General features: G+C 46.9%; 1 protein-coding gene across 7 annotated transcripts in view; it reads right to left on the reverse strand.

The window, feature by feature from the left end:
* adgrl3.1 (adhesion G protein-coupled receptor L3.1) overlaps window positions 1–21,195 on the reverse strand; it is a 220,295-nt gene that overhangs the window by 104,774 nt on the left and 94,326 nt on the right. For all 7 annotated transcript variants that reach the window (XM_064334582.1, XM_064334585.1, XM_064334584.1 and 4 more), the window contains exon 5: window positions 11,207–11,316. In XM_064334582.1, the coding sequence (XP_064190652.1) occupies window positions 11,207–11,316 (110 nt within the window). The remainder of the gene's footprint in view (window positions 1–11,206; window positions 11,317–21,195) is intronic.

Here is a 21,195-nt window from a genome sequence, read left to right on the forward strand (position 1 = left end):
GTGAATATATAGGCATCAGACGAACTTCCCAGCAACATTTACAACAAAAAAAGGCAAAATATATCAGACATCTGGTCTGCCTGTCTGAATATGATTTTTTTTGCACATGCGTGTGGATAAATATGGAGTTCTGGCCGTTTTGGTGAACTTGTAACCTCTCATTACACAAACCAGAGACAGATGGGAATGAGCTTCGCATGGCCCTGCAAAATGTCTCCTGTGCCAACTGATGAATTTGGTCATCGTGCCAAAGCTGATCTGGTCACACTCCAGTAACCTGAGAACCAGACGGGCCAGAGCATACCGGTGCTTAGCATTAAGAGATAACTTTGGCCTCACCATAAATAAACAAACAAACAAACAAATAAATAAATAAATAAACGTCCTCTTGAGAAAGTGCAGAAAAGGTGTGATGTTTTAAAGTAAAAATGCGCTGAGAACATGTTCACATAAAAAAAAAAAAAACACGAGGGTCAGATGGCAAAACTTCATCATCTCTCTCAGAGTTAATATTGCAGTCGCACACATCTTGTTTTTTTCTCTCCTTTTTCTTGGGGGGGGTGGGGGGGGGGGGGGTGGTTGAAGCTATTCATTGCAAAAGGCTTCCATGATGGCACACAGAGATTAACAACCGTTTGGAGAGACGTCGGTTTAAGTCTCTCTCTCCTCTCAACAGTTCTAAATTTGACTTTTGGCGAGCGCTCCAAACGTGCTCTAATTGCATGATAAGTGCTGGCAATTTTACACACGGGCTCTGAAAACACACAGGGCATGGAAGGACAGGCACACGTGGTACGTCTTCACCCAAACAGCAGGTGGCATCACTTCAATCAGTATATTTACATTAAAAAACCAATAAAAGGGATTTCTTTTCAAATAGTTTATTTGACAGGGACAATGCACATTAATAATATGTCGGTAAATGTTCCAGAGTTAGCCAGGGAGGCCAATTTTCATCTGGAGACCCCCCCAGATTGACCTGCGGGAAACCCACGCAAACACGGGGAGAACATGCAAACTCCATGCAGAGAGGATCCAGGACAGCTGGGACTCGAACCTCCTTCTTGCAGGGCAACAGTGTTAACCACTGCGCCACCGTGCCACCCAAAAATAGTAATAATAAATAAATACAGAGAGCCAAAATGAAAATATATGGTTTTCTAGCTCACAACAGCAATAAGCATGCATTTCATCCCAAGCCCAAAGTCTTTCTCCAGATAAAATCAGCTGTCTATGGTTAAGACCAAGGTCACTTCTGAATTGTCCAGACAGTCATTAGAAACATGACAAGAATTCACATTCACCCTTTTTCATACACACATGCACGGAGGAGAGAGAAAAATTCAATAAAAAAGTGAACGGCAGCGTGGCTTCAACAAAGCTACGTCTTCTCATCTTGTCACGTTTTAATGGGTTTACTTCTGCTTGCACCTGTCCCACACCTGTCCCACAGCCCGTGGCTCAGGCTATCGGGGCCTCTCAGGATGGATGCCGTGGCTGAGCAGACGCACGGGCTGCTTTATCGGCTGTGAAACACGGTCTTTTACGAGCCTCGCTGTGCGCGAACCTGCACTCCCGCGAGACGAACGGCGCCGTTCGCCGTCTTACAAAAGCACCGCAAGTCAAACCGGACGGAGAAATCGGCAGTATAAATGTAAACAATAACATGTAATAACAGGGTCCCCTGTAGTCATAGAAGCATGACATGCAGTCCACCTCGTTCAGCAACATTGCAGGTCTTCAAGGACAGATATGTTATTAGAACACTGAATTGCACTGCTGTTCAAAAACTACACAAAAAACTAAGCTGCATCCTGTATTTTCATCAAACAGCTTAATATTTTAATATTTAACCCCGCCCCCCATCACCCCCCCCGCCCCCCCAAAAGATTTTTCAATCGTTCAACAGATGTTCATCAACTAATTCTATGATATTATCACACAAATTTCAATGACAGCAACTATGCCCTCAGCATAGCACGGTGTACTGTATTAACACGGTCATGTGAGGTGAACATCAAGAATGGCTCCCTATGAAGAACAGTTGTTCTTGGCTGGGTGGGGGGGGGTGTGGGGGGGGGTGGTTTAATAATTCTCATAACTTGCTTCATCACATCTGTGAAGTAATCGGAATGATGTCACTACAGCTGGATAGAGCAGCCTCTAATCACGGCTGAACGAAGCCCATTTTATTCAAATCTGCACAGAGGAAATTGCGAATAGATTTCCCATCCTTAATTAATTACATAATTACTCAAATTAGAGGGCTCGAATGCGTGTGCCTGAGGATATAGGGTTGGTGGGGGTGGGTTGGGGAAGGGGGGGGGGGGGTCACCACTGCAATCTCTGCCTTGGGTACATTAACAGCAACCACAACAGCAACAGCAGCCAAAAACCTGCAGCTTGATGGTGATTGGGGGAAGATCTCTCGTGACAGGTGCAGACGACGGCTGGACCGAGGCCAGCCAATCACATGGGAACGTCAGAAAGCCAAGTCAAACAAAAACACATTCTGAGCGAAACTGCCGCTGGAATTGGGAGCGCTGGAGAAAGTGTTGTGCGCCTAATTGCATTCGCTAATTTCTCCGCGACTTTTCCAAAGACGAGAGAGAGAGTCTTCTTCGGCAATTTTCAAATAAGCTTGGACACATCTTAGGAATGCCGCATCAAACTGGCAAACGAGTCTCGAGAGCTCCTTATTGTAAACGAAGCAATCAAGGACCATGACTAGCGCGAATAGCCACATGATGCAACCCCAGAGTGTTGTATCACCAATTTAGTCTGATGGCCTTAGCACTTAAAAGTGCCCAAATATTTCACATTAGGAAGCTGAGTGCAAAAAAAAAAGGAAACCTGATAAATGATACTTCCCAGTACAGCGTTTAAGAAAATCATTTTCACACGCCCCAAGTCACCGCGGACGTTATAATTCATAACACACTTCTATAATCATGCCCTTCCCCTGTAATTAGAGATTCGTTCATGCTATAATAACGTTTTCGCTGGCAAAGCCTTTCCCGTGCCGTGACGCATCTCAAATTAGCTCACAGACAATGTTCAACATCGTGTCCTGCGATATGGTCCCAGCTAACCTCGGCCGGAGACGTTCACAGGCAAGCAGCGGCTTTGTCCCGATGAAATCCCATCGTTCCTAATATGAGTGCTCGAGTCAGGCCGGGAACAAAGATGATGAACTGGCAGAGGCACCATACAAAAAAAAAAAAAGATCTTCAATCAAAAAAAACTAATCTGTTTGGATCCAGGGGATTCTCAGCTATATTCCATGTCGTCCTGTATTACAATGCACGTTTCTTGGCAGCTTTCCCCTCATTCTCTGAAATAAGCTCGGTAGGTGGTTATCCAGAAAAATCACAACTCTATGCATGTCAGGTTTCTTGCCTAAGACTCTACAACAAATTCAGTTAAAGTAAAAGTGAAATAAAATGTTGCTCTTTAATTGTTTAACTTGAAAAACTGTTTATGGGTTATGTCACAGATCAATCCAACTAATCTTTTTTTCGAACACGGTCAGTCCTTCAGTGTAGTCCTTGACAGTTGAAACAAAACTGAAATGGCTTGTGGACTATTACCAAATACTTCTCCTACATACGTTCTGCATATTTTCTTAACATGCAAATGGAAAGGTTAGTTTCTTAGATGTACTTTTGATGCAATGCATCATCAAATATCAATACATGATCAATACATGTTCCATTAGATGTTAGGATAACACAGGTAATGTCTAAATGTTCAACATGCACAAAACCCAGCTTCTGTTTCTGGCAGCAGTGAAACATCTGAATGTCCAAGGACAACCAACCCGTATGCCACAGACAAGAAACAATCATAAAGTCATACCTAACAGGTTTGTGGTTTATGCTTAAGGTCTACCTTAAGGGGGAGGTTAGTTGATCCATCAACTGACCAGCGCACTCCGCCATGTGGAGCATCTACAGCCCCCGTGTTCTGCGTGTTTTCATCACTACAGTGCTTGGTCAAAATATACCAAGACATCATAAATAATAACTTTATCTGTTATCATAAATGTGGTCGAAGAAGTAATTTACAAATCCATAATTTAACATCTCTACCAGTTCCGTATTACTTTGCAGTGGCACACTGCCTTGTCCAGAGAGGCTTGTAAAGCTTCCGTTTGAGATATTTTCCATTTTTAGAGGTGGCTAAATTATTAAATCATTCAGGTTAAGTGCCTCGCTCCAGGGCGTAACAGCTGTGCCCCTGACTGGGTGTGAACCTGCAACCTCCTGATTTTGAACTGTGGAGCCACACTATGGCGTCACACTACGTGTGCATAAAGTAAAGTTTGGGTGGGAGGGGGGAGGGGAGGGGAGGGGAGGGGGAGGGCGGGGGTGCAGATGTTTCGCGCTGAAATCCGCCTTCTGTTGCAGCACGTCCATTCCAGCGACGCCACCCTCGGCGCCTTGACACCTACAACGCCGTGAGGAGCGGCAAAGTGTGAACGATGAAGGGCTCTCATCCTCATCACCCTCACCCGTCGCACTCCGCTGAGCTTAAGATACCGCCAGACACGTGCTATACAGAACATACACCCCACCGCCATTTCCACCACTCCGTTTTGGCCAATGAGTAGGGGACAGGATATTGAACACTGTTGTACATACAGTGCAGCAATCAATACGATGTGCTGATACACCAATACCAACACATGCAATAATTTATCTTAATATGCACAACATATTAAGAGCATGTTTATGAGAAAATGAAACTGCCAGCAGCAGGTATGCATTCATGTTTATTAGATGTAACATGTAATATATAATTTTTTTTCTAATAACCTACTAGCAAAGGCAATATCCAGGGAAAAGTACCAAGCTCTTTTTTTATATATAACGTGTTTATTTATCAAAACAGCCATTGAGTAGTAAATGGGGTACAAGTGAGGGTGTATTTCATCAGTGGTCAAGATATTTGGACAGGTCTAAATTGTCTCTTTTGCCCTCTAACAGCATCCTGCAGTGATACAGGGAGGTTTGCGGGGGGAGTCTGTTCCGTGCATATTCCACAGAGCTGGCTCGCTTACAGCTGACTCCGTGCCCGTCCTCTCCAAAACACAGACAAACCGCACTCACTCCAGAAAACAATGACCACTCAGAACAGAAACAGAAACCCAGAAAACACATTTCAATTATGCACTGCATCCACACGAATTGCTCACATCAAGGACGGAACGATTTTCCATGACAACAACCGTGGTCAAAAATTTATGTATTTATTTCTATTTTTTTTTAAATTAGGTGCATGCGGGGGGATTCGGAGAGAGGCGGACTCGAGATAAAGGTCGTAATGAAAAATTCATCCGGTAAACAAACGGAGGTCAGAACTCAGAAGCACCGCCTGGTTCAGGCCTGTTTTCCCGATGCGAGTCAGTGGAAAACTCTGCCGTACATCACATTAGGTGAGACCCTGATTAATTAAGGCCGTGGATGAGCCCAGCTTCCCAAAGGCATCGGGGTTAAGCTCCAAGGAAAAACCTACACAAGATACACACAGTGCTACAGAACTTATTACAAAAGCACAGGAGCCTGTTGAGATCCCCGTTGTTAGCACATGGAGAAATCAGAGTTGATTATCATTAGCCCGACACGTCTAATAGCAATTCTTCTTTTATAGCAATTATTATAGTCCATCCACCCATCCAATATCTATACCCGCTTATCCTGGTCAAGGTCTCGGGGGGGTGCTGGAGCCTATCCCAGCATGCATTGGGCGAGAGGCAGGCAGGAATAAACCCAATTCCAAATTACTTTTGTCATTTCTGCCAATTATTTCAATCCCCTACATTTTATTAGTAGGTCACCTTGTAATGCTACAGTGACCACGTTTTTATAGAAGTATGACAAAATCTCGGTGCGTCATCATAAATATAGCGAGGTGCTGCTGGATGTCAGCTCACTCTGAGTGGAGCGTCAGGACACGCAGTCCCTCGTCCCACAGCTTCATTCTCCACTCATGACTCAAACGTGTTTTTTTGCGATTGTTATCAAACTTGGAAAGAGGACCGAGGTTTGTGACGAAACCAATTACTCAGCTTTCTCTACCAAGATGGAGGTGGCCCTTTTCATAAATGACATAAAGCAATGACACAACATTGATGGGGGTAAAGCAAAGCTACTCGGTTAAAGTGACATATTGTGCTGGTGGAGTGTCACTACCCAAACCCTGCAGTGGGTGGAGCTACTACAGTACGTGCTGTCAATCAGTGACTTGTATAAACGCAATATGAAACCTGTGCTCCCTACAGAAAATCATTTATTGGTTCAAATGCGTGAGCCAATGACACTCAGTCATTGTGTGAGCCTCAACCCATTGGTAGGTTCATGAAGATCTCACTCTCTTGCACAGCCGGACACTTTAAATTAGGGAGAGGATAAGGGCTATAAAAAAAATAAATAAAAAATTAAGTCCAACACCTCTGCCACTAGTGATATATCACAATGACAACCACAAGGCCCACACAGCCGCCATTTTGTGAAATAGCTTTAAATTGTGTCCAAAGAAAAGCTGCGTTCCATCAATGTCAGCGATGAGCCCATTGTAAATGCTGCGCAATGGGACTGCCCACCTCTTTGTGTCTGTAGCTGTATTCAGACAGGAAGACAGCAAGGGAGGGAAACAGACAGAGGAGGGACCACAGCTAAGGAAATTACCATTCCTGAAATCCCGAAGCCCTGTCCGTACGGACCGCTCAAGAGACTACAACCACACTACAGACTGCACCACGTATCTCAACATAAATGGAAGGGTGGGTGGGGGGGGCACTTAAAAATAGCTATATACACGATTTCTGTGAGGAAAGCTATTAAACCATGCATATAGACATGAAATATCATTGTGTGCCCCCCCCCCCCCCCACTGCTTCCTCCATCCTTCACTAGCAAAATATTTAAGTAAGGACTTCAATCTCATTTTTAAATTTTATTTTTTTATTTTTTTATGAAGTGCAAGGGTTCATACAGCTGACTCCACGACTCGTTTTATTTTATATTCCGATGCGAACCCGATGTTGCACCTCTGCTTCACGTTTTTACTAATCCGACATAGCCTCGACTCAATCAGAAGTGCAAGCCCAGCCCTAAATATAATGAAGCTCCATAAAAAAAAAAAATATATATATATATATATCGTTCTGAAGCCGATAAAGAACATGTCTTTGACCAGAATACTGATGAAGTCCTTCTTCACAGGCAATCTGTGTCAGAGGGATTCAACAAGGGGGGCGGGGGGGAGCCATCTTGATAGACAGCTGGGCTTCTCATTGCTTTCGAGCCTGATAACCTGTGTGCCAGAAGCAGGTCTTCAAGGACCCGCAATTAAGAGCCTTCCTTTATTGCCGCCGCGGCGGAATAATAACCGGCCCCCGTCTCGAACCGGCTGCTTTTTATTTTAGACGATATATCCCGTGAGCTGTCGGCACGCCGCTTTTTATATAATGCGGTCAGAAGCGCGGGATAATAGGCAGGGAGTCGGAAACTTGAACCCGTAACCCCCAAAGGCTGTGCCTCCTCTTCCCAGGTAGGGTGCTCACCATTGTGTCCTTAAGCGAGGCACTTAGCCCCGGATTATTTCAGTCGAATGTTAAAGCCGCCGGGCGAACGGATCGCGAGTTAAAAGCGGAAACCGATAAGAGCATTTGAGCTAAACGCCGGAAATGTAAATGTAAATGTTAAAGCCCAGACATTTGAGATACTGGCTGGCGCGTGTTTAAAATGTACCTCACCGCAGCTCAGTTCACAGAAAAGGGTTCGAGAACCTGTCGCTTTGGCTGATGTCTCTAAATATGCATGGATTTGAATAGCTAGGGGACAGTGTTTTTGGGGTAGTTTTGAAGGCATCCTCTGGTTCTCTTACAGGTTGATACACTGCATTATGCCATTGCCTGTGGAATAAATATTTTAATGTCTTTTTTATTATTATTTGTCATGTCAATCTGGAGATAAGGATCCATTTGGCATTCACAAATCTATAACCTGTCAGTTCAGGGCTGAAAACACATAATCTTTCATTATTTCTATTTTTATTTATTATGTTTATTACAAATTAATTACATAAACCAGCTGTTCCCTTTTTGCCAGTAATCAGGAGCCGCTGTGTAAATGTCAATTACATCCCAGCGTAATTAAATAGCTTTTCAAATTCCCCATAGTTTCAGGTCTAACGAGACCATAGGAACTATTTATTCCACAAATCAATTTATTCCACAACACAAAGCATCAGCAGGTGGCGTCTGTGTGGTGCAGTCCACTGGCCACTTGACTCCCAAGCAACACACAAAACCAGGGCTTGGTTCATGGTTCATTCCACGTCCTGGACTGTGACCCCTATCTCTGTCTTTAACACCTTCTCCTTTTCCACGTCTGAGAAGAGTGAAGAAATCCCAACGAAGAGCAGACTGTCCACTCTCTTTTAACCTTCAAGGTGTGAGATCACACACATCAGAATGTCATTAACTGAACATTCTAATGCTGATGTCACAATCACTACTGGTGACTGAAATTGAAGGAGTTCTAGAACACTGACTTAAAATTTTGAAAATAAAAGATATTGCAAAAAAAAGAAAACCTACTCTCCAAAAGGTTTAAATAAATAAATAAATGTTAGGAATGCTGGCCATAAATGCCCAGGATATATTTGTACATAAAGACATCATGAACGGTCAGCACTAAAATAATCAAAAACCACGTTTCAAAGAACCACCTCATCTTAAACTAAGAATTAAATTATCACGTGACCTTTGGGCCTGTGCAGTTCCTCTGTCAGCCACTGTCATTTTTTTTTTCACCGCGTGCGGAACCAAGATGGGGGGAAAAAAGGGTCTTTTTAAAATCAAATAAACATGAGTTTCATCCACAGCCTTCTGTCTCCGCATTACTGCCAATTCCGCAGCAGCTCAATCGCACCATAACATTATAAAGATATCATGTTATGGCCTCCCCACGGTGCAAGAAGGATTCAGATTCGCATTATCCAATCTACCAGTCTATGTCCCCACTATAACGTCCATCAACCGACATGATAAACTATAATTGAATGTTTCTAAGGCAATCATGTTGCCCCTTATATGATAAAGAGATGCAATTTTATCCAATGGTGCACATAATATCCCCTTTGCTGGAATGGAAGCTGGCACTGGAGTAAATGGTAATGTAGATGTGGTGCAAAATTTTTGAATAACGCTTATCCGAGGGGCGGTGGGTGGGGGGGGGGGGGTGTTGGGGGGACAGGGGGTTCGGGGGGGTTTGGAGCTCAAGGATTTACACCGCGTCTTCAGTGGAAATGCGGCGTACTTGTCTTTCAGGTTTAGCCGATCTCTCAGGGCTTCATATCCGCCAAGCCCGCCAACTGCTACGAGTCAGCTAAGTCAAACAAGAGCGCTGTTCAGTTTGAGAAAATATTGATAAAAATTTAGAAGAGAAAATACTGAACCTGCTATTGTTGGATCAGAAGATAATACATACTTCACACACAAAATACTTATGCTGAGTCCAAGGCTGCAGCTCAAGTCTAGTGCATTTGTCTTTTATCTCCCATTTCTTTACTTATTGTGAAGGAATTTTTCTTCCATTTTACAATAATACATCAAGGCCATGAAATTTTTATGTCTGCACTATTATTCCACGTTCTATTGTTTTACAGACAGGAAAACATAATACATTCTCAGTTATTGTGCAAATATCCTGTTTCTGACAATAGGGAATCCACTACGGTGCCACTGACTGTTGTCGTCTCCTGGCAAAAAAAAGTTGATTCAAACATCACATTTAAACCAGTGCCGAAATGCATGTTTGCAAACTCTGAGTGCTTCCTGGGCATAACGAGCGTTTATTTATCTTTGAAGGCAGTTCCTTCCCCGCAGCATCATCCGTTCTGTCTGTCCACCAGTGGCGGCGGCGGCGGCTCTGTTTCGCGTGTCTGGGATTTCTTCCCTCCGTTTTTAAATTATTTTTATTATCCAAGGTCACCGCTGGCTCGCGGGACGACGCGAAACACTTCTCAGCGTCTCAGAAATCCAGAATTACTCCGAAAATGTTTTCCTTGAACAACGCCGTCGAACTGGTTCCGTTGCCAGGGACGTGGAAAGGTTTCGATCGAACGAGCGCACGGGGACGACTCTCCAACACGCATACTCTCGCTGGAAAGATGAGCGCTGTTTCGCTCAGCTCTAGTCAAGCAGTCTCCAAGAATGTTGGGTTTCACAAAAACTAACAAACCACTAATTTCATGAATTAAACATTTTGTAAAGAAGTTGTTATGTCGAGCTATTCAACGTACGTTATGTTTTATTACGGTCTCGGTTCAGAGTAAGACCGTAATAAATTGCCACAGTGGACGTCTTTTTCTTCAAATAGCTCCTTCTCCACAAATCTGATGCCCTTGTATGAGCTTCAGAATACAAACCATGCATGTACTGATCAAGATGCTGACACATCTTCACAAAATTAACACCTTTCAGAATTTCTCCTGAAATCCACAATGCCACTGGCCACAAGATTCCATTATTTGTTTTTAGCTTTACATTATTAGTTTATAGTTTATATTTTCTTTCCTTCAGAAACAGTTTGTTGAGTTCATCAATCACAAAAATGAGCAAAAACGTTCATTCTTGCTTTGTTGAAAAAAGTAATACGAAGTAAAGCAAAGTTGAGAAAAAAAAAATCATAATTTGAATCCAAACCACTGTCATTCCACAAACTGGGCGGCATATTGAAACACTGAAATGATTTCTGAGGTGCAAGTTCACACGTTAAATACGGTGTTATCGATAGAAACGCCGGCCCAATGCTACTGTGTGGGCTGGGAGGCCAAATCCAGCCCACTGTGAGAACCTCCTCACAGAATTACAAACACAACAATCATCAACAGGCTTTAAGCCTTTCAGAGACCTCTGAATACATTTGCAAAATAAAAACAGTTATGAAGCACAAAAAATGCATGCATTATTAGGCATACTTAATTTACTTAGGCTTTTATACTGGATGATTTACAATAGCTTGCGTTTTTAACATTCAATAAATAAGAATAATAATAATAATAATAATAATCATCATCATCATCATCATCATTATCATTATCATGATCATCATCATCATCATCATCATCATCATCATCATAATATGCTGTGTACCACGTCATTGTTATGTGAACAGGATGGGGGAAGATGACTTACTGTATGGAACACACTCATACTGGACCTCCAGGTACTTGTATGTCCCAGGGCAGGGGTCGGGGAAAACGTCTGGCCCGGCGACCACAGCACACTGGGTCCGGTTATTACACCTGAAATCCAACAGACAAAGGAAATGGATCAGTCTGACGCCACGATCACACAGGTGCCTCGAACAGCACATACCATTCACTCTTTCAGGACGGGGGTGTCCGATCTTATCCGGAAACGGATGGCGTGGGTGCAGGTTTTTGATTTAGCCCAGCGCTACCACGCCTGATTCAGCCACTTAACCAATCGTGGCCTTCAGCCAAGGCCTTAATCAGCAGAATCAGGTGCAGGAAGTGTGGGGCTAAAACAAAAACCTGTGCCCGTGTCGGCCATTTTGAATGAAAAAAAAAAAACGAATCCACGTGCTCATTAGCGGGTTAGAACATACAACAGCACACTGGATGTGTTTACTGCAGCTGACTCATTCATCTGTCAAAAGGGTGCAATGGAGGATAAGGGGGGTGGGGAAAGCATGCTATTCAATTCTGTACCAAAGGCAGGACGTCCAATCTGGAGCACAATGAATCATTGTCTTCAATCTGAGTGACGAACTAAAAAAAAAAAAAAACATCATTTTTTAATACTATTTCCCGTTCCTCGTTGATTTCATTGACTTGCCAGACGCATTAGGTTGTGCGAATAAAGGGTGCTGAGAGGACGGAGTGAAAGACAAAAGGCACTGCGGTCAGGCCGGGCTGTAGGCACGATAGCCATTAAAGCGCGGCCGATAGCATTAGGAGCATCAATCAGGGCATCTGTGGGAGAACACAGACACTATCGAGAGCAGACTCGGAGTAAATGTGATCTTCCATCTCCGTGGTTTCAGCGGAGGGCTCGGTGCCGCTCCCCGCGAAGCCGTCCGTCAAACTATCGCTATCGGTTACCTCCCCTTAACAACCGTGTATCGAGCAGGGTGAACTGGAGTGGTCCTCCTGCCCGACCATCGGTTTTTTTAACCTTAAAATCCACACGTATCTTTAATGCCATCCTTCCAAAAGCCATAGCAGTAAACAGTGTCAACCGGAAAATAAATTATTAACAAATACCTGTGAATAATATTAATAAATAAACCCTGCTTAATAAATACTAGTAACACCACGCAAAATGTGAACAACTGAATGGAGATTGGAATCACACAGTAATGTGGTTAGTGTTGATGTTGAACCTGTGAGTGAATGACAGGTGCGCGGACCAATCACGTATCAATCTGCGGCACTGCGGCCGCGGCAACAGGGCAATAACCCGTGCGAGTGGTCCAGTGCGCTCAAGGGTGAACGGCATCCATTTATCAAGATCGCCTCCCGGCCCTTGGGAACATAATTGGATCAAAACGCGTCCTTGTCGCTGGTGACCAGAGGACAGCGGGATCACAGCCTAGACTCGGCTGAATGAATGTCAGTTGATTAACCGGGTCTGACAACTGAGAACAAAAGCAGAACAACACACGTAGTGCTGCCCCTGAGGAACACTAAAAAACACGTTTCTCTCTTACCTAAAATAAATAATAATAATCATTATTATTAGTAGTAGTATAATAATAATAATAATAACAATAATAATAGTTTCAATAGTTAATAACAATAGTTTAATAACTTTAATTTCAACACTTCCTTCCTGTCTGTGCTTGAACTTGGCTGTCAAAGTGATCGCATCTAAATACAGGCTGCTTAGCCTTTGATTTGGTATGCTAACAGTGTGCCTGTTTGTCTGCACAGCCACAGCCAAAGGTGAGGTACTTCCAGAATACTAATTGCGACGTTACACGGCTTTGCCGTCAAGCACCGGCCAATCTGAATGCTAATATTAGCCTGTTTCTTTTCGACAAGGATCTGCTCATCATTTTTTTAAAATATATGTTTATATATATGTATATATATTTTCTTTTTGGTTTTTAATTTTTTTATTCAGTACTTCTAAAGTGGCTCATTTGTCACTTCCCATCTCTGGAAGATCCAGTTTCGGACAGAAATCCGGTGATGCCGGACGGCACGCGCTGGGCAGGACGCGCGCGGACACAATGCGCGATTACCGCTCACCCCAGACCCAACAGTAGCGGGGGCCGGTCTTGGGTGGCGCGTGCGGCGGGAGAAGGAACACAACGCTAACGCCGCGCAGACACGGCCAGCTCCCCCCCTAATGACACCGAGCCTCACACGGCCCCTTATCTCCACCTTCAGCTAATTAGGGAGGCCATTTTGCTCCCGGGCGTGGTGCCAGAGCAGAGGTGTCACCGTTCTCTCCCAAACAAAACTGCTAAACCCCCCCCCCTTCTGCCCCCCTCCCCGCCTCTGCCCCAACAACCCGGGGAATAAAGGAAGCCCACTTGCTCTACTTAACTAAACTTGCCTCTCGGCAAAGGAGCACCAAACACTCAGAGCCTCTTTGTGATCTCGAGCGGACGGGTGAAGCGCACTTTCGGAGAGCCGGAGAGAGAGAGAGAGAGAGAGAGAGAGAGAGAGAGAGCCGTGCGACGGTCCTGGCCTGTTTCCAGAACCATCCGGGAGAGCAGAGGCTCCGTCGCCATGTGACAACACTGAGGGCGCACCGGATACGAGACCAGACACCCGTCACCCCCACACATTACCGCCAAATCAGCCAGATACCTGTCACATTCCCACCAAATCAGCCAGATACCCGTCACCCCCACACATTACCGCCAAATCAGCCAGATACCTGTCACATTCCCACCAAATCAGCCAGATACCCGTCACTCCCCACACATCACCGCCAAATCAGCCAGATACCCGTCACTCCCACACATCACTGCCAAATCAGCCAGACACCTGTCACATTCCCACCAAATCAGCCAGATACCTGTCACATTCCCACACATTACCGCCAAATCAGCCAGATACCCGTCACTCCCACACATCACTGCCAAATCAGCCAGACACCTGTCACATTCCCACCAAATCAGCCAGATACCTGTCACATTCCCACACATTACCGCCAAATCAGCCAGATACCCGTCACTCCCCACACATCACTGCCAAATCAGCCAGATACCTGTCACATTCCCACCAAATCAGCCAGATACCTGTCACATTCCCACCAAATCAGCCAGACACCCGTCACCCCCACACATTCCCACCAAATCAGCCAGATACCCGTCACATTCCCACCAAATCAGCCAGATACCCGTCACTCCCCACACATTACCGCCAAATCAGCCCAGGGTGTGTCCCCCAAGTGGTACACGGCGGGGGCAGAGTGTGGTGAGACTGACGACCCAACATCCTGCAGACTCAGCGGTGGGACACACCCACTTCCAGCAGAGCGTACGCTTCAGTATCCCCCACAGCTGCGGCCCCCTTGCGGTCCTACAACCCCCTTTTCAAATGTGGCTTTTTTCGCCCACACTGGCACACAAAAAAAACCCTTAAATCTACGCGACCACTTCAAGCCGGCTGTGCCCCAGCGAATCGCCCGGCTCGGTCCGCTCTCCCTCTGCCACCGCAGTTCAAACATCGCTAAGCCGTATTTTTAAGAATTCTGCTTTCTCCACAGGGAAAGAGGGGGGAAAAATAACACACTGCAGCGGTGACTGACATCCACTCAACGTAAAGTACCCAGCATGCACACGTAAGCCCATTAGAGAGCACAATACCGGCAATCACGGAATGAATTCGATTTGATTTCTGCCTTGGTCCAAGAAGTCACACAGATAAGAATGCTCTAGTAGAAAAAAAACACTTCTGTTCAACTGGCAGGGCCTCATAAGGGCCGCGTGTCTGATCACACATTCAACACGGAGACGATCACACACTCCAGCACTTTCTCACCACAACGCACCCCACCGATGGGAACCTGATTGTGTTCCCATAACAACAACAACGAGCGAAGGCAACTTCAAGTCTAAAAAAACGGCACGACGGAACGCAGGAAACAAAAGCTATTTATTGCGCGCTTTTGAAGTCGTTCATTAAAACGAGCTTTTTGAAAACCCGACGCTGAGAGCGTTTCTAAAATACCCGCACTTCAACTTTCGAGGTAAGAAGGCGGGAAACGTAGCGTTTGGCTTTCAGTGTCAGCGCTGAGTGAGGTCGTGTCGTTTTAACGTACAACGAGGCCCCGGTGTTATTTGCGGACACAAGCGGGCCGCTCCTGGTCCGTGTGCGGCGCGGTCGGGGCCATGGAACACGGGCGGTGGTTAGGTCGCGGGGCGTCGGGACGCGGCTCGTTTCCAAAGCAACGCAATCAGGCGAAGGGATAAACACATACACACACACACACACACACTTCCTGTCCGGTTCAGAAGAAAGGGGCACTTTGTGCGCTGATGAATGAAGCCTGCTTTCTGAAATAAAGGGCAAGGAGTCGCTTTCGCCGTTAATGATGATTGATGAAAAAAATATGGCGGTGTGGGGGGGGGGGTTATGGGAGGTGGGTGGAGGGGGGGGGGTTATGGGAGGGAGAGTTATGATGCAAGACAGGTCCAGACGTTCTGGATCAGGGCTGTCGTGAAAAATAAGCGAAGAACACGCGCGAAGCAGATGGCTTGAAGGGAAGACGGATGACGCCTCAAACAAATAATCAGAAGGGAATCATGGGTAAATGAAAAATGCCCTTCTTTCCATAAAGGCTCCCTCAGTCAACGTCAGCGTCGAGGAGCGACGAACCCTTCGGGGTGAAGACACTGCAGTGTTGCTGCATGAAACAATTAGGAGATTAAGGCCAGGGGGCTCTCTGGGGTTTGTTGCGTGAGGTCACAAAGATTTTGGAAGGATGGCAACTGAGAGGCGTGTCCCGCTAACGCACTCAGCCTGGCCCGAAATCCCCCAGCGAGCCGGTGCTGACCTCAGCCCTCCAGGGCAGTACATTACCGGCTGTGACATCACTTGGTCTGGCAAAGGGGTTCAGTCAGCGGTGCTGCCGTACCTGTCTCGACAGCGCGACAGCGCCCCCTGTGGCCGACGGGCAGACTGCAGGTGCCAGCTGTGCTCGCAGCGCGCCATCCCCCCCCCCAAATCGCGCGGCTCAGCCGGTGGGCTGCAGAGTGAAGGGTAACAGCAGCTGTCATCGCGGGCGCTGGAAAGAGGAACGCGCTCGTCTCCGCTCTCGCGAATTAGCAGGGGGCTGCCGCAGCGAGGCAACGGGCCTACCAATGCGACTGGCCGTTCGGGGGGGGGGGGGAGGTTGAGGGGGGGAACGGTGGAAAAAAAAGGCTCAAAAAAGCCATTAGCCCTCAGTATTGAGCTACGGACAGACAGCACTTACCCTCCTGTCCAGCCATGTTTTTCATCCTCTACACAAAAGCACACACTCAGATCCTCCTCAGACCCAACAATTCATTTGTGTCCGTCCCCTGTATGGGACATGAGCCTCTGGTCTTAATCTGGAGAACCATATTTTCTACTATGCTGAAGCCAACACTACAAAAGACATGCAATGTAAATATTACTTTACACTTTATTACTCAAATATTACTTTAAAAAAAATGTTTTTATCATCTAAGACACTTGTGTTTCGTCAATAAAAGTTACCCCGCTATTTGTTTGTTTTTTTTTCGGCCAGGCCTCGAGAGGGTAAATGAACGAAAGAGACACGCAGGACCACGCTCCAGCCGTCCTCTCACCTTAAGCAAAACTCCAGGCCCTGCGGATAATGAACTGGGTGATTAACAGACTTTCCCCTGACCCTCAGACACAACCTGACACCACATTTTTTCAATGCCAGCCATTCCCAAGAGGGGAGGGGAGGGGAGGGGAGAGAAAGAGAGGGCAAGGGGGGGGGGTATGACCCTGAGCTAAACTCCAAAATTACCTCACATAACAAACAAATGATCGAGAATTTAATAAGATTCACAGACATAACCCCAGAGCTCTCACAGTGTGTTACCTTCCATACAGTATCATGATAAGCCAATCAGAGAGTCCAGTGTGCATTCAATCAAACTCAATCAATCAAACTAAATTTATATAGCACAGCTCACAGAGAATTTTGTCACAGTTTCAGTTTATTCTGGCCTAAAAAACTGGCACAAAGTGGCAAAGAGGAAACAGCATCAAGGCAACACACACTCCCTGGACGCATGCAGGAAGAAAGCTTGAGATGAACCAGAGGAGCCCGTTCTCTTCCGGCCGGCTAAGGGCGCGGGGTCACAGAACTGAGACACATTTCAGGGCGATTATTCGTCGACCTGCTCCGTTTAGGGCTGGTGTTTTTAACGAAGCGTCCCGAGGAGGCGGTCCAGGTCGCTTAGGCGCCGGGATGAGGCGGGAAAAGGCGTGGCCATCGGAGTGGGCGTAAACCTCGCCGTTCATGGCACCGGGGCGTCCAATAAACCGTGTCCTTCAACACCTGAGCGATCACCTGAGTAATTACCTCACATGAGGTGGCCACACCTGAATCTCCAGTGTGTGGTTCATCGGAACCTACCTGGCGGGGGTGACGCCTCTTTTAATGGACACATCAAAGGGCAGGGGGTGGAGCGTACAGACCAGGCCTGCCCTGGAGATCTACTGTCCTGTAGGGTTTCACTGCAACCCTAACAAAGCACACCTCATTCAACAGCTAGAGCAGGGCTGCCCAAGCCTGTTCCTGGAGATCAACCGTCCTGTAAGTTTTCACTGTGTGTGCGTATGCTTATGCTTATGCATGTGCGCGTGCAGGGGCTTGTGTGTGCATGCATATACGTGCGTGTGTGTGTGTGTGTGTGTGTGGGTTCGTTTATGCATGCATATGTGTGTGCATGTGTGTGTGTGCATGGGTTTGTGTGTGTGCATGCATGTACGTGTGTGTGTGTATATGTCTGACCGTGTGCATGCACCATGCTCCACATTCATTAATTTCCATAGGAGCACTGTGGTCATATGATCTCCAGTACACTTCACTGATTGCTTTAACCTCCTCAGGGGACGTAAACACATGACCTTCCGGAGTCCCCCCGGTCCCGCTGACAAACCCGCGCAGCGCTAAACCCCGCAGGCTGAGGGATTCCGATCCGCCAGCAGATAAAATGGCGGTACAGCCGCACACGGGGGTGGGGTGGGTGTGGGGCGCGCCTCAGCTCCTCTGTGCATTAAGTCCTGTTTGTCACAGACGCGCGGAGGAAGAGAGCCGCAGTTAAGACTCCGGAGTCTTAAAGATGTGCTGCACGCACGAGCGCGGTGGCGCTGACTGAAGGAAGATGCATGCACACATATATGCACAAACACACACACACACATACTCACACATATACACTCACGCACACACACACAGACACACACAAATACACACGCACACACATATACGCACAAACACATACACGCACACATACTGGCACACATACTCACACATACACACTCACTCACTCACACACACACTCACTCACTCACTCACACACACACACACACACACACTCACTCACTCCCACACACACACGCACACTCACTCACGCACACACGCACGCACAAAAACCCGGGAAGCCTTTAAGCTCAGCTATTTCACTTCCATTCCGCGTTGCCATGGAAACCCGGCGATGTCCGATTCCAGAGAGCGCTTCCAGCGCTTTCTTTATGATTCCCACCACATCGCCGCATTCCTTCAGCAGCAGCACGCCGCAGGACCCACGCTCGCATCCCCCCCCGCGCTCCACAATGGAAACAGCCGAGGACAAGCGTTCGCAATCGCAGCCAGCCTCAGTATCAACCGCCAAATTAATGCAGGGAAGTTAAACCGCACGTGTGTGTGTGTGTGTGTGTGTGCGTGTGCGTGTGCGTGCGTGTGTGTGTGTTCGCATTCCTCAGAAAATAACTGACGTTTCAATGTTCCCTGTGCGTTTGAATGGTGTGATCAACCTATATTACTTTCTGAGAGAGAGACAGAGAGAAAGAGAGAGAAAGACTGGGAGTGAGAGAGAGAGAGAGAGATGCTGTATAAGATCTACACAATGCATGTGAGTACACATTCTCCACAACACTGAAATGAACAAGGGACAATAAATAACGATCACATTTAACGACAAACCAAACACTGATCAAGTTACAACGCAGGCGTCTGTACTGGCATCCATAACACTGTCCGAGTCCTTATTCGGCTCTCTGACACGATTTACGAGCAGCGGTGAGAGTTATTGAAAAATGGGATTCATACATCTCCACGGCAACAATATACCTACAAAGCTTCACCCATAACCACTTGGGGAAGAGGAGGGGGAGGAGGGAATGGCGGGGGGGAGGGGGGAGGGGGGTGTGATTTTCTGACCATGGTGGAACAAGTTCATTCAGTCTGTCCAAAAGAACTGGGCTCGCGGACAGGACTCTAAGTGAGGTGCTGGAAGCTCCAGGCCCAGGGAGCTAGGCCAAAGCCAGGACTAACCGCAGGGCTGGACTGGCTACCAGAGGCCTGCAGATGGGCCGGCTTGGCCAGGATCCGCCATCACACCTAATGCACCGCTCCCATTTTCCAGAGAATACATCCAGCTGGGCAAAAAAAGAAGGACAGATAATGTCTATAGATGAAAGCTAAGAAGCTCCTAATGGATGAATATGTTTAATGTACGCAAACGCGTATTAGCCAGAGGGTTCCCGAGGTCAGTGAGGAGGACAGGTCCGGTTCTGGCGTTGGCAGGAACCACACCTGACGCCCGGCGGTATTTAATTCGCCTCGGACATTTTCTCGAGGGCCTTCAAACCACACGGCAGGCCGCGCGGTGTGCAAAGACGGAGGAGCGCGAAAAGGTTTCACGAAAAACGCTACCGGGAACCCGAGACCATTATATCAAGCGGACAATCGGAGAAAGAAAGGAATTAGGAACACATGTGCGCACGGATCGTCAGTCCCACGCAGGTTATTGTTATTAATTTTTTTGGCATGGATCGATGTTCTGATGCAAACCAGTCGGGGCGTTAAAAGAAAAGGCCCTGCTCTTGATTTTGCCGTCCGTAAATCAGTCTAGAACCTTCCACAGCAGCCAGTGTGGGCCAGAAAGCACCACTTTGGCTTCAGAGCCGTGGTACACACGCAGAGGCGACTGTAGGCCTGAGGCCAGGCCCATTATCTCCTCCCACAAAATGGAGGCCTGCGATGCCAGAGGAGGCCGTCCATCTCTGAAGAACACCTGCTACGGCTGGATTCACACCGGATAATTTACGGGAACTTTTCTAAAATCCCACAGACGAGCTGCCACAGAGAGCATGAAAGGAACGCATCTGTCATTTCTTCTGACAGAGACGTACCGAACGTGCAAAACTTTGATCGCTATTGTAAAATCAAGAACTGTGAGCGTGGGATTGGCTGAAAGAGCAGGTATGAGACCTAAGTCGCTACCATGATACTTCAATACCAAGATCCATTTTTAATTTGTATTGTACCGAAGGTATTTTCTGGGATCTACAATGAACCCTGATCTTAGCTGGATTTCAGGCTCTTCCTTGTTCTGAACCAATCTTCGCAGCTAACACAAAAAAAAACGTTCTCACAGTGTGCGCCCATGCAGTGGCAATGTTATAACACTGACGAGACATTCCTGTGACATTGTGAGAACATTCTGTGCTGGCACTCCGCAGTGTGCCGTAGGTGTTGAGCAAGCAGACGACCTGTTCAGCTCATATTCAGCGAGGCCTCTCCCCTGTTCTCCTATTGGTCCACACACATGAAGCGGCTCCCATACGAACCTTTCAAAGATGCATGTTCTTGTTTTTTTTTGCAATAGAAAGAAACAAAAATGGTTTATTGAACCCCCCCCCCCCCCCCCAACCTCAACCGCCATCACCACCATCGCCGCACCCCACCCCCAAAGTCCGAACCGACAGGAAACGCAGTAAAACGACATCGGCGCGGCGTAGCGAGGAGCTATTTATAATGGCGGCTTTCTCGCGCAGGCCCTAATTACAGCAGCGAGCGGAGCGGGGCTGACAGTCCCACAGTCCTCCTCCTCCTCCTCCTCTTCCTCCGGGCCCTTCTCCCACAGCCACAGCTGAGGGGGGCCTCCTGGGCACGGGCCGAGGCCCAGTATG

The sequence above is a fragment of the Anguilla rostrata genome, chromosome 5, assembly GCF_018555375.3.
Source record: "Anguilla rostrata isolate EN2019 chromosome 5, ASM1855537v3, whole genome shotgun sequence".
Lineage (NCBI taxonomy): Eukaryota > Metazoa > Chordata > Actinopteri > Anguilliformes > Anguillidae > Anguilla > Anguilla rostrata.